At 40.7% G+C, this 12,778-nt stretch overlaps 1 protein-coding gene across 2 annotated transcripts in view; it reads left to right on the forward strand.

Moving 5' to 3' along the window:
• Positions 1–12,778, forward strand: part of apc2 (APC regulator of WNT signaling pathway 2) — a 50,620-nt gene that overhangs the window by 2,995 nt on the left and 34,847 nt on the right. Inside the window, exons 2-3 of one of the 2 annotated variants that reach the window (XM_005923452.3) lie at positions 20–270; positions 12,022–12,183. In XM_005923452.3, the coding sequence (XP_005923514.1) occupies positions 12,043–12,183 (141 nt within the window). In that variant the 5' untranslated portion in view covers positions 20–270; positions 12,022–12,042. Of the gene's footprint in view, positions 1–19; positions 271–12,021; positions 12,184–12,778 lie in introns of those variants that run through there. The other variant, XM_005923454.2, reaches the window with a different exon arrangement.

Genomic DNA, 12,778 nt, shown 5'->3' on the forward strand with positions numbered 1-12,778 from the left:
TTCTCTCTGTGATCTTCAGCTCTGCTCGGAGTCATGAGGTAAGGACCGACCGCTCCTCGGTTTGTCGCTTCCATCTCACCCCTCATTCCCTTATAGTCTGGCTTTTTCCGACCGTACCGACCCTCCTGTCCGGTCCGGTTCGGTCCGACTAGATGTGGTTCTCTTCCTAAACGCAGCGGATAAAGACATAAAGAGACTCGCCGATGAGCGCAGGTCAGACGGGAGGAGGCTGATGTGTCCGGATTTTAAAAGCTGCGGCGCAGATTTCAGGTTTGAGTCGGATTTTTAACGTTCTTGTTTTCCTCCACCCTGTTTTCATTTCATCCATCATTCATGCGGGGTATTAGGTGATGGGGTTGGGAAGGGAAGGGAGGGCTGTATTTTCTCCTTCATGCATGCAGATGGATGGAGGAGGATGGAGGAGCTGATGAATCATAGATGTCGTCAGAGAAGCAGCAGCTAAAAAGGAGGTCAGATTCAAGAATAACAAGAAAGCGTCCTGTAGAAAAAATATCTGTTTTATCGTAAAAACAAAAAATCAAATCGAAAATCCTCTATGGATATTCATTCAGCTGAAAGTCACATGGAAATTTACTGTGAGGTGTTTTTTTTAAGTTGGGTGATCATTTTGGGCCTTGAAGGTCTCCTGCAGTCTCCCCCAGTATGCGCTGGTTTCACTGGGTTCACTGGTTAAGGATGCATCACCCCACTCTGTTAAATATTCATTTATTCTGCTGGAGCTGTCGCAGCTTTCTTCAGCGTTTCTCTGTTTATTGTTTGTCTTCATCGTGATTGAAATGTGCTGATTTTAAGAAAATACGTGGTGGTGATTGTTCCTCTGGAGCTGCTCTGCTTCTGCTTTTATGTCTGTCAGATCGAAATTTTATGTTGGTTGTTTTTCATATATGCTCCTTTTAATGCACATGCATAATCTGTGAATTGGTGAAGAAAAGCAGGTCATGCTCCTGAATGATTTATTGCATTGATTAGGCCTGCAGAAGGTGAACATGAAGGGTGCAGCTGCTGTAGGTTTGTATTTTCTGTTGTGTGGTGTAGGGGAGGGTCCAGGATTACTGAACAAGCTGGATTGGGCAAAGGGGAGCATCAATAGGCCCAGGCTCTGATAAATAAAGCACCTAAACTTTCCTTAGAAAGAAGAGTGAAAGCAGAGCTATTTTTCTTAATAAAACTGAATGAAAGTTTTGCATTTCAGGGAAAATATTTCACAGGAAATATACAGGAAAGAATTCTGAAAGGGATGAAAAAAGGTGCAAAAAAAGGTACTTTCATGGCACCTTAATGCTGTCGTGTGAATTTAGGCGGACATTTAATCAGAGTTGTATTTACGACCTTTAACATTTATTAAAATTACACATAGCAAATTATATAAAATCAGTATAAAAACATAAGAAACATCAAATGTAATGAAAGTTCAAACATCAGAAGAAGTAATTGTTCCACATTCTTTGCAGCTTTATGTACACATAGAAAGACTAAGGTACCGTTAGGGACAATACTGTTTTGGCAGATGTAGGTCAGTAAGTAAGAGGAGACCGATCGAGATAGTGAATAGTATATATCTGTGTCCCTGGAAGGACAAAGGAGATCACGGTTTATCACGAGCCTGAACACAAACCTGCCACAGGCCCACCTGCCTACTCTGTAAACAGGGTGTCTGGTATTTGTACCAAGCAAAGAGTTGTAGAGGAAAATGTGAGGTAGCTCACAATTACAACATGTAATACTTACATTTTGTCCTGTTAAATTATTGTTACGTCCTTTATTCACCATGTACAGTACAATACTCATTAAGCAGTCTCACCTGTATGTGTTAGCAAAATATAATCCACAGTTAAGAATTGTTTTCCTCCACGTACGTCAGAGGATGCAGCTCACTTTCCTTGTCTCGGGTAGTCCTTGAATGCTCCACGACTATCACCGTAACAGTTAATATTACACCTCTGTCGTAATCCTTAGATTGTTCAATTTAGAAAACATTCAAACAAAAATCCCTTTATGCAAATATTTGAAATACAACAACAGTCAAGGGCTTCCATTGGCTGCAGGGTGCTGGGTATGTGGCCATTTGCCCATGTGGTAATCAGTCCAAGCGTACAAAGTGCAGTAGTGGGTCAGAGCTTAAGAGGGTCTATAACTTTTGGATGAATAATGAGGAATAACAACAACCAAATAAAAAATTAAGAAACGTATTGTGTGAGTATTAAACTGCTGGCGGGATTTATTCTACATTTACAGATAAATCTCTGCTGTCAGTGCTGTGATCCTTCTACAGCGATGATTGCAGGAGCTGCTCTGCTTCTCCAGTGTCCAGCCTCATCATCAGAGAGAGCTGGATTACATGATGAGAGCTATTGTAAAAAGCTCATCCTCAGTAGCTGCTTTGACTGTATGAATAATTTCAAATCCTTCATCATAAAAACATTTCCTTTGATTAAATCACAGCAAAACTCAAGTTGTTTTTTAAGCCAGCCCACGGTTCTGTTGAGACCCTAACAAAGGCGCATGGCTGCTCTCAGTTAAACCCCAAGCTTAATAAGATTTCTGTGCTGTGCTCTCCAGGATTTTGAATCATTTTCTTCTCTCTTAACGTCTTCAAAGAAACTTAAAGAAGTCCAGACGCTTTTCTTTCCAAGTTCCTTAGACTACAGCGACCATGATGACTGCGAACCTTCACAGACATTATTGAGAATAATGTGAGAGAAACTGTGGGGCTATTGCACTTTAGTGGTTTGACTGATCACATGAGAAGCAGAGACAGTACCTTCAGTTTTCTGGGATTTGCTCTGTATGTAGACGTCTTTTCCTGGTGATCTGAAGCTTTGTTATAGTGAGTGTGATGGAGGCTGCTGGCACAGATGGAGGGTGTGGCTCCCAGCAGCTCCTCTGCTGTCTCACATCTCTGTTTGCTCAGAAACACCCTTCACAGTAAAAAATGAATACATAAAGAAAATAAAGAAAACTTTGAAGTTGCTCAAATACAGAAAATAACAAAATAAAGCTGTCAGTTTGCATTTAAAGGACCATTCTGAAGATTTTTTTAATAAGCATAGAAGGATTAGTGAAGAAGCCTCAGGGGTCAATGAGGCCCCCGGTTTGAGAGTCAGAGTCAGACAGAAAATACAAGCAGAAATAGATAATAGATCAGATGTCAATAGATAAACAAATATATGAAAAACACTGAAAACTAAGAAAGACAGAAGGACCACTGCAGACAGAGGCAACAGTCCAAAATACACGAGTGTTGATGCAGTCGGTCTTATTCAGTCTTCTGTAGACGCAGTCTGATGTCTCACAATCTGTCACAGCTTCATATGTGTGAACCTTTTCTTTTTTTAATGTTCTTAATTCTGATTTGTTTCCAAATATTTTCCTCCAATTGTACGTAAGACAACAGAACGCAGAGATTATCATAAAGTCCTCATCATAATATCCGAGCTCATGGGCCCCAACAAAAAAGTGGAAACAAACATCGAGCTTTCATTTACAGGAAATAAACAGAGGCTTTAAAAGACACAAAAACAGAGCTATAGTGTCATGATCCTGGGTCTGCTGACCCAGCGTTTTGTGTTTAGTTTATGTAGCCTTCAGGTTTCCTAAGTTCATCGTTTTCATGCCTAGGTGTTTCTAGTTATTTTCCCCTCGTGTTTCCACCATGTTAAGTCTCCCCTGCTTTTCATGTATTTCATGTCTGTGGCTTATGTTGTCAAGTTCAGGTTGTCATGTCTATGTCTCACTCTGTTTCCTGTTTTATTGTGAAGAGGTCTGGCGTTTCTGTGTTCATCGTGTTCAGTTTTACTCTCCCACTGTGACGTCATTATGTTCATGTGTGCCAGCTGTTTCCCCAGGTGTTGCCACTTCCCTCATTATCTTCCTGTGTCCATTTAGTCTGTGTGTTCTCAGTCATTCTTTGTCAGGTCGTCCGTTGTTTCCTATGTCTCCGCTCCAGGTATCCCTGTCAGTTTGTTATGTTTAGAGTTTTCTATGTTTTGTTTTAGTTCACCCAGTTTAGGTCATTGTTTAGTTTTCATCGATTCCCTATTATTTTGTACCCTCGTTTCTTTCCTTAATAAACGGCTTGTTTTGTTATTCACATCTCATTTTGGTCTGCGCTTGAGTCCTTCCCTGCAACATACGGTCTGCCCTAACCAGACCGTGACATATAGTGCATGAAACCCCTGTTATGCTACCCAAGTGTTGCACCAGTGGCTCCTCATGTGTTGTGGGTATGACAGTGTTTGTATGCAGTCACTGCTTTTTAGGTAACACACCGATAAACCAGGAGAAAACGTACTGGAAGCCTCTGCTGCACATCAAGTTACAGTGAAATGCTGAACACTGTTTTCACGGTTTTACAAATCCCAGGATGCACAAAATGAGGGGTTTTATTTTATTTTAGTGAACTAGTTTAAAAGACAATGAACCAACTAAAGACCAAAGTGTTATGGAAGGCTGAACACTCTTATTAAACAATCTATTAAGATTAAGATAATAAAAAAGATCCATTTCACATCTATAACTGTCAGACAAGAAAGAGACAGAGGTGGCAAAAAGGGGCTGAAGATCTTATAAGGAATCAGATTTCATATCCAGAATTTGAGCTGAGCTCTAATTTGACTTTTGACTTCAAATGATTAATTATAATGATTACAGTAATGCTTTTTCGTCCCTGCCTGAAAGCTCAAAGTCGCTCACAGTCCAGTTCAGCTCAAGCCACGATGACCTATGGACGGAGTATTACTCGTTGTTTTTGACTCTGCATCGTGGTCTCTTCCCGCTGCGCTCTCTGTAGTACACAACAGTTGGATGTCAGCTCCAGCTCTTTGTCACTCGCCGCGTGGCTGCCTGAGGCCTGAGAGTCTGCTGCGACCTTCATCTGGACTCCCCTCCTGCACTCGCTGACTTCCTGCAGTCGTCCCTGTGAGACGGGCTGTGTGGTCAAAAACACTGCTGGTCCAGGCCGGGTGAGCCTGTGTCCTCCACCAAAGTCATCTATTTTTCATCTTTACATGTGAATAGCAAAATAACTGCATATTGCTGTTTTTGAATAATCATGTTTGATCATTCTGAACGGCCTTTAGCCTGAAACGCCTTTCAGAGTCATTATGCTTGTAACCCTGTTGTAGTAGGTCACATGACAGGGTTATTCCCACTTCTGGTTGGCCGCCTGCCACTTCAAATCAAAAGAAAAGTCTCTTAATGAAACGGCAGCATCCCTGCATAATAATGGGACAAAATAATTTTCAGTGGGAAACCAGCATCACAGGAAGGAAGTCGGTGAGCTGATCAGCTGGTTTGCTCAAAGTGAAGAGCTGATTTTATCTGTTTACTTTAAATATGCTCTCAGACAGTCACTCAAAACTGTTATTGATGAGCACAGTGCACATGCGCTGACGTCCAGTCTGTTTCTGCTTCGTTCTGTCATATTTCTGTTGATTTTCCTCCTTGAATCAGAGGAAAAGGTCATCTGACCTCTGGCAACGTTGGTTCTCGGACTCAGCGAGACTCGCAGACAGATCTCTGAGCTGGAAAGTTGGAGGAGGAGCTTATGCTATGTAGGGGTTAGTGTTTTCTGTCAGACTGGGCATCAGTTTAGTCTGTCACCTCTGACCTTTGACCTTCATTCCATCATCTGTTTGGGATTGAAGCTGTTGCTGCTATTTGCTCTCAACGAGGGAACTTTTTGTGATTGAGCGTTGGATTCATGACATTCCAGATGTTCTTGCAGTTTGAGAAAAAGGACGAAAAGCCAAAAGAAGAATTTTATCAAAATGCTCAAATAAATTGAGCTCAGATGAAAGTAGATTCATAAAAATGTGATTAATCAACAGTGCTGCAGATTTATTTGCTGCATCATTCAGCTGGTTTTGCGTTGCTGTATTTGCTTCACCTGCATGAGAATGTAGGTCATTTGTAGGAGGTCGACTTCTGCAGCATAAAACAAAGATGGAGGAACGTGTTTCTGCGTTATTGCTCGCTGACACGTCCTCTCGTCCTGTCGCTGAGTCTGCTCATCACAACAGGAGCAGCTGTTTGTACTGACTGCTTCACTGTTATGTCATCAAATCAATCACCTCTTCGATCAGCATCTGCTTCCATGCTTTTCACTCTCACGCTTATTCTTCCGTAGCAGCCTCCACCGTTCAGTCTCACATTTCATCAACAACAGCAGCAGCAGAGCTGTTTGGTGTTGCTGACAGGAAGTGTCTGATTGTTGTGGTTAATAAAGAGGCGCTCGCTTTGCTGGAGCCAAATTTTCATCCATCATCCATCCATCTGTTCCTCCTCCAGGCCTCACGTGACAAACCTGAAGCTGATCAACCGGCCAGAGCAGCATTTTATTAACAGTTAGTAGCTGTTAGGACTTGATAAACATCCTTCCCTTCATGGTAGAGACATAAAAAATAAATGTTTTTTCTTCTTATCTATTAAACTTTCTCTGTGCCTCGCCTGGTGAACTTTTGATAACAGTGATTCCTTCAGTGTCAAAATAACTTTCTAATATTCATAACTCTCACCTAATGGTACATTTTTAAATTGAGATCCAGTTGAGTCATTAATTAATTAATGATAAAAATATATCAAACTATATCAAGCGATCAGTAGGACTAAATCATATGATAGCGCACTAGCATAACACATAAGTAACATAACATGAAGGTATTTAAGAGCTAGCTGTAGCTCATTGTTGTCATTAAACAGGTGCACAGTATGTACACTAACATCATGCACTGCATACACGGCCTCCAGTACCTGCATCAGTGCAGCTCAGTCATTGTTTTGACTGATATTGAGCTGCGTACACAACGATCACTGCAGTCATCTGCTGCGGGTGGTATTAATTCAGCTCATTTGAATGTTATTTACCAAATCACAACAAGCACTACTGCAAGGCTTATTATTATTAGTGTTTTTATGAGTTTATGTAGAACTCTTTTTATAATATATTTAAAACAAAGAACCAACAGTTTCTTGCATCAAGTATCTACAGTTAATCAAAAAGACATAATCAGGGTTGAAGAGGCCTGAACAGCACTCGTTTTCAGTGTTTCACAGTAAAATATATTTCAAGTAAATATATAACAATGAGACTCTCTGTGCAGAAATCTCCGCTCTGTGAGTTTGACCCACTTGGATGTAAAATGTGTTTTTATTCATGAAGTCCCAGTTCAAGGTTTGTAACCTGCTTTATTTTTATATTCGTGAACAAAGTGAGAGTCGATCAATCCTGCCACCTGCTCCACCCCCATATCCTCCCATCCTCCATCTCCCTACATCTCTGTCTCCTCTGGGACTGTCTGGTTACTGTGGCAACCGCATCCTCCAGGCATGAAAGAAAGGGTGAAAGAAAGAGGAGGAAAATGGTGCCAGCATCCTGTCAGTGTTTTTCTGTGGGTTTAAAACTACTTTATGTTGCATATTCAATCAGCACCAGATTGTATTATTAAACCAACATGATTTATTTTGTTTCAGCTGTTTAGACTGAAACAAGCTAACAAACGCGCTTCCTCTGTAGAAAATGGGACAGCTGGTGTTCGTAATGTTGCACTCTCCTACGTGCAGCATAAAAAATCAGTAACATTTTGTCACATTCAGTCACCTCCAGGTGTTGTGAAGACAGAAGTGGCTCAGTTTGGAAATCTTTAAATGCTGAAGATTTATGACGTACATCTGAATTCATTCATGTGTTTTTGAGCTGCAGCTTCTACCATGTCAGCAGGTTTCAGCGTTTGTTTGTTATTTGATCGTTTTTATTTTTTATTCTTTTTCCTTTATCCTTCCATTCTTTCTTACTCTGTGTTTTTTTCTTTCTGCCTTTTGTCTTTCTAGTAATTTTTTTCACTGTGTATTTCTTTCTTTCTGTTTTGCTTAATTTTAAGCTTTTTGTTTCTCATTTCCCATCATTCGGTGTTTGCTTTTAAACTACGTGGTTGGTTGACTTTGACTTTTAGATTTTCCCGTTGTCTTTCATTCGTCATTGATCTTTCCTTTCTTTACTCTGTGTCTTTCTCACTGGTCTTTCTTAAACGTCCTTTCTTTCTTCCTGCTTTCCTTCTGTTTCCTCTCTTGCGGTCTAAATGCTGACACAGGATTTTCTTTTAGCATCTCTCTCTCTCCGAGTCAATCATCAGTCCTGTCAGGCCTCTGTGAAGGTTAATGACTTTCAGCCTTCTCCTCGAATCCAGCTAGACTGGATTAGTGTGTGTGTGTGTGTGTGTGTGTGCGTTGGCATTGCAGTGATGGTTTAAGGTTTACTGGCGGAGGTGTTTGTTTAGTTTTTTGTTGGTTTAGTTGTATTTTTAATAAAGGTTTGTCTACTCACTGTGATTATTTCATCCTTTCTCATCTCATGCAGTCGACTCATATTGGGGTCACATGCATCGAATCAGTTGTTTCCATAGCAACAGTACCTTTAACAGGGGGTCCGTTAGCGCTCGTTAACTCTCTGTATGATTGGCCTGCCTCTCCAGAGCAGCTCTTTCTGCAGTCAGTGCTTTGCACTGACTGCGGCAGTGTGTGTCTGTGTGTGTGTGTGTGAGATGAAAAGGGAGGCAGAAAGAGCCATCGCTCCATGCAAATCTGTCACCATGGTAATGAGGGGGGTGAAGATGAGCATGTTACCCTGTTAAAGGGAATAACCATATATGCGAGGACTTTGATGGGGAAACACACTCACACACACACACACACACACACACTCACACACACACACACACACTCACACACACACACATACTCACACACACACACACACACGCACACACACACACACACACACACACACACACACACACACACACACACACACACACACACACTAGCTGAGGTCTGTACTGTCTGGGGACCTTCACACACATTTAGACTGCTATACTTACGACCTGTATTGGTTTGTTTTTGTGGGCAAACTCTGTGTGTGTGACAAATTGAATATTAGTGATACTGTAGTTACAATAATTTGAATGTCTCCACTCAAAGAAACCAAAGTAATCAAGGAACAGCACAAAGTGTGACGTCTTGGATTCAAAATAGCCTCCTTTCAAACAGATTTGTTTTGTTTGTTTGTACCATGTTACTGAAGTTATTACTATGTGCAGTGGTTTCAGTATCCAAATAGGTAACACACCCCAAAGAGTGATCCGGACCTGGGCTTTGCTTGTTGTGATGATGGACATTAATGGAGTTCATCAGAGTGATATCAACTTATGGCAGCACCGATTGTCAGCATAGGTCAGTATAAGTGCCAAAAACTGTAGTTCATCTAATGGCCACTTGAGGCTGTGTCCAACAGCGAGTAAATTCCCAGAGACTCGCAAAATGTCCAAATTTAAAGAAAAAAAATGTTTATAGCCTAGTGCTAAATTTCCTTCTTTGTGACCATTATACCAACTTTACAGTGGGTATAATTTTTAACCCATTGAAATTTTTTATGGCGTAACGTTAACATTATTAGTGAGGTTTGATGGAAAGCTGGGTGGTGACACTGGTGGGTGTGGCCAGCTGACTGCTGTGCTTCACCTCGGCTGCAGTACTTTGAACAGGACCTCTGGATTATCTTTAATTCCCTTAATGGAAATGTCAGACAAATAATATGTGGGTAGGTTTAGGTCACTCGCTAAAATTCACCTTTTTAGTGACTGAACTTCTATCATATTATTTGTATGTTACTTAGTAATGATTTGTAGATGTCTTTGTGGCCTCCTACAGCAGAAAGTTGTTAGTAAAAACTAAATGAAGGACCAGAATGATGGTTTTTGCTGCTTCTGCTACTCTTCAAGAGTTCAGCTCTCAGATGGATTTAGAGAGATTTATTGGATTAGGATGCTGAGTCATTCATCACTGTCAGAGACAATGAGCATTTCTGTGCTCCATGGGTGAAGCTAATGTACTGCCCTGCCGACTAAACTGACTGAAACTATCTTTTCTTGGAGACAAATGATTATTAACAGATTTGAGGTGTCTCTCTTTTGAGGAGCCCGTTGTCTGTTATTCCATCCACTAATAAAACCGGCAGAGTGAAAGCTGCCATTCGCCAAATGTACAGTTATTACTTTGTGAATAAATTGATAAAAAAGCAAAGCGCAGCACATGCGGTCCATGATCAAATCAAAGGGTGGTACAGAGCCTCAGTCCTCTGCAATCTTCCTGTAACACGAGATCACATCCAATAAAATCTGGATCATGCCGCCTCTCTCAGACCTGCAGCTCTTACCCACAATCCCCTGAGAGGCAGAGGAGGGAGAGTAGAGGAGAAGAGGAGGTCAGCCTCTCATAATGAATGCAGCAGTGACATTTGGTGCACTGACTCCACATTTGCTGAGCTGGACAGAAACCTGACGAAAGAAAATCCTTGAAAACATCTGAATAGGAACCAGACGCAGGACAGTAGCGTCAGTTTATTCACAACGCAACACAAACAAACAGCAGTGTGCGTCTCTGTTTGCCACTTCTCTGCAGTGAAGGTCACACCCTGGTTTGGACTAAAAACCACACTGAGCATGTGCAGCTCTGACCCTAACTGTCACAGAGCCTCAGTGTGACATTCATGCATTCATCTGGTTTTAACATTTGTTTCTTCGTCATTTTAACTATGCGTTGTGCACAAATGTGTTCATGATGCACAACTCTCATAATTGTCTTTCCCAAACCCCTGACATTTTAAACAGTGGTCTCCCATGGGAAATTTTGAGTATCAGAAGCTTGATTTCCTGAATTTTGATGAATATTTATGCACCAATTTGTCGCTGAAATGGTTATTTTTATGAAGCAGATCACAAAACTCAGGCTTGGGCTCAGCTCAAAGCACTCAGGCATCTGTGCCTTTCAAATATGATTTATTTTTATTCAATTTATTTGTTATCTGTGTTGCGTCACCAAACACTCCTCTGTTCTTCTTTGTGTGTTCCTGCTGTTGGAGCTGATATCAGGCTACCTTTAAGACCTTTGTTAACCTAATATTCAAACTTAGATGTTTCAGTGATGTGTGCGCACACTTACATGTCACACATCTCAATGTTTTTATGAATGTAGCTTCTTGAAATACTGGCATTAATGTTTAATACCAGTTCCTACCCATACTTAAAGTGTAGGTACAGTAAAAGAAAACACAGAGCCCTTTTACTGTTTTTCTGTATCTAACTTTTTAATATATATTTTATTACTAAATTAACCTTTTTCATTAAAATGTAAATATATAAATCTATTTCATCAGACTACTCTATGTTATTTCAGCAATTTGTTCAAAGGTTATGTTTATTTTTTGGCCTTTACTGCAGCAATGTATATTATCTTTTCTTGTCTTATAAATAATTCAGTTCTGACACTTTATAATAACAGAAGTGTGAGAATGGGAAATATAGTTTTTTCTTTACCTCTAAAGTCACTACGTTAAATTGGTACTTTAAAAAAAGGTATTCTTAAATGAAATTTGCATTTTAAGTAAAAGAACCAGTAATTATTTCTAGGTACTGAAAATTACACCCTTAAGTCAAACAAACGCATTTTGCTTTATTTGTACCGCTTGAAAATCATTATTGTTGAAGAGAAAGATTTAAATCTTTTAACTCAAAAGTGCTAAACATCATTTTTTTAAAAATCAAAAAGAAACTGTAAAAAAATGATGTTTCCTTAATGAGATATTTGTAGCTGCACATAATTGAGTTTGAGGCCGTTTTTAGGAGACGTGGTTGTTTTATGTGCGACACGGTTGTGAAGAGTACTGCGGAAGTCTAATGCAGAAATATGAGACGTGACTGAGTGGAAAATTTGAAGCTCGGGCTGTTTCAGGATCAGCTGACTGGAAAGTGGAAAAAGCCAGAGGAGAACTTAGATAATATGTTATCTAACAAGAGTGTCCTGCCCGGAGGAGGCGAGGAAGCAAAGTTACCCATCACTCATACTTTCACACACTCCTCCCGTTCAGCTTCAGGTAGTTGCTGCCTGTGTGATGTCATCAGACCTGCCTCCAGCTTTTAACCATCCTCTTATGTGTGTGTGTTCCTGCAGGAGGCGCTGCAGAGTGTGAAGATGGCCAACACCGTGGCTTCCTACGACCAGCTGGCCCACCAGGTGGAGGCTCTCCGAAAGGAGAACTCCCACCTGAGGAGGGAGCTGGAGGATAATTCAAACCACCTGTCCAAGCTTGAGACCGAGACATTCGGCATGAAGGTCAGTGACGATCAAAGCACTTCGAGCCTCTCTGCAGCCGCTGGTTCCACCAGGAAATTGCATATAAATGATGGGCGTAGTTAAAGTCAAGGAAGTGTCTGAAACTTTTCTCGTTTTAATGGCCAGCAGGGGGCGACTCCTCTGGCTGTAAAAGAAGTCTGATTGTGCTGAAGAACTACGGGAAACAAACATACTACTGAAATAATGTGTGACTTACCAGCTGAGTTTATGGTTTCAAAAATTTTAACATAAAATGAATTATGCTAGAGTAAACAAAGACCATAAAGCAGGAGATGATGTAGGGTGTTTTTGGATCGACAGGGTGCTGCCATGTCAAATATTCCCGTTGCTCTTCATGTCTATTTCCAAACAGGCAACATGGTGATTGTTATAATGCCCAAGTAGAGATTTATAAAAATAAGACTTCCCTCACCAGCTGGTGACTTCAAGGTGCTTTTGTCTTTTATCTTTTATCTGTGGTTCCACCTAATTTCATATTCCTCCGTTTAATGCTACAATAATAGATACAGAGAAAAACCCAACAGTCATATGACCCCCTATGAGCAAGCACTTTGGCGACAGTGGGAAGGAAAAA

The sequence above is a fragment of the Haplochromis burtoni genome, unplaced genomic scaffold, assembly GCF_018398535.1.
Source record: "Haplochromis burtoni strain Fernald_Lab_line unplaced genomic scaffold, NCSU_Asbu1 Contig_5, whole genome shotgun sequence".
NCBI lineage: Eukaryota > Metazoa > Chordata > Actinopteri > Cichliformes > Cichlidae > Haplochromis > Haplochromis burtoni.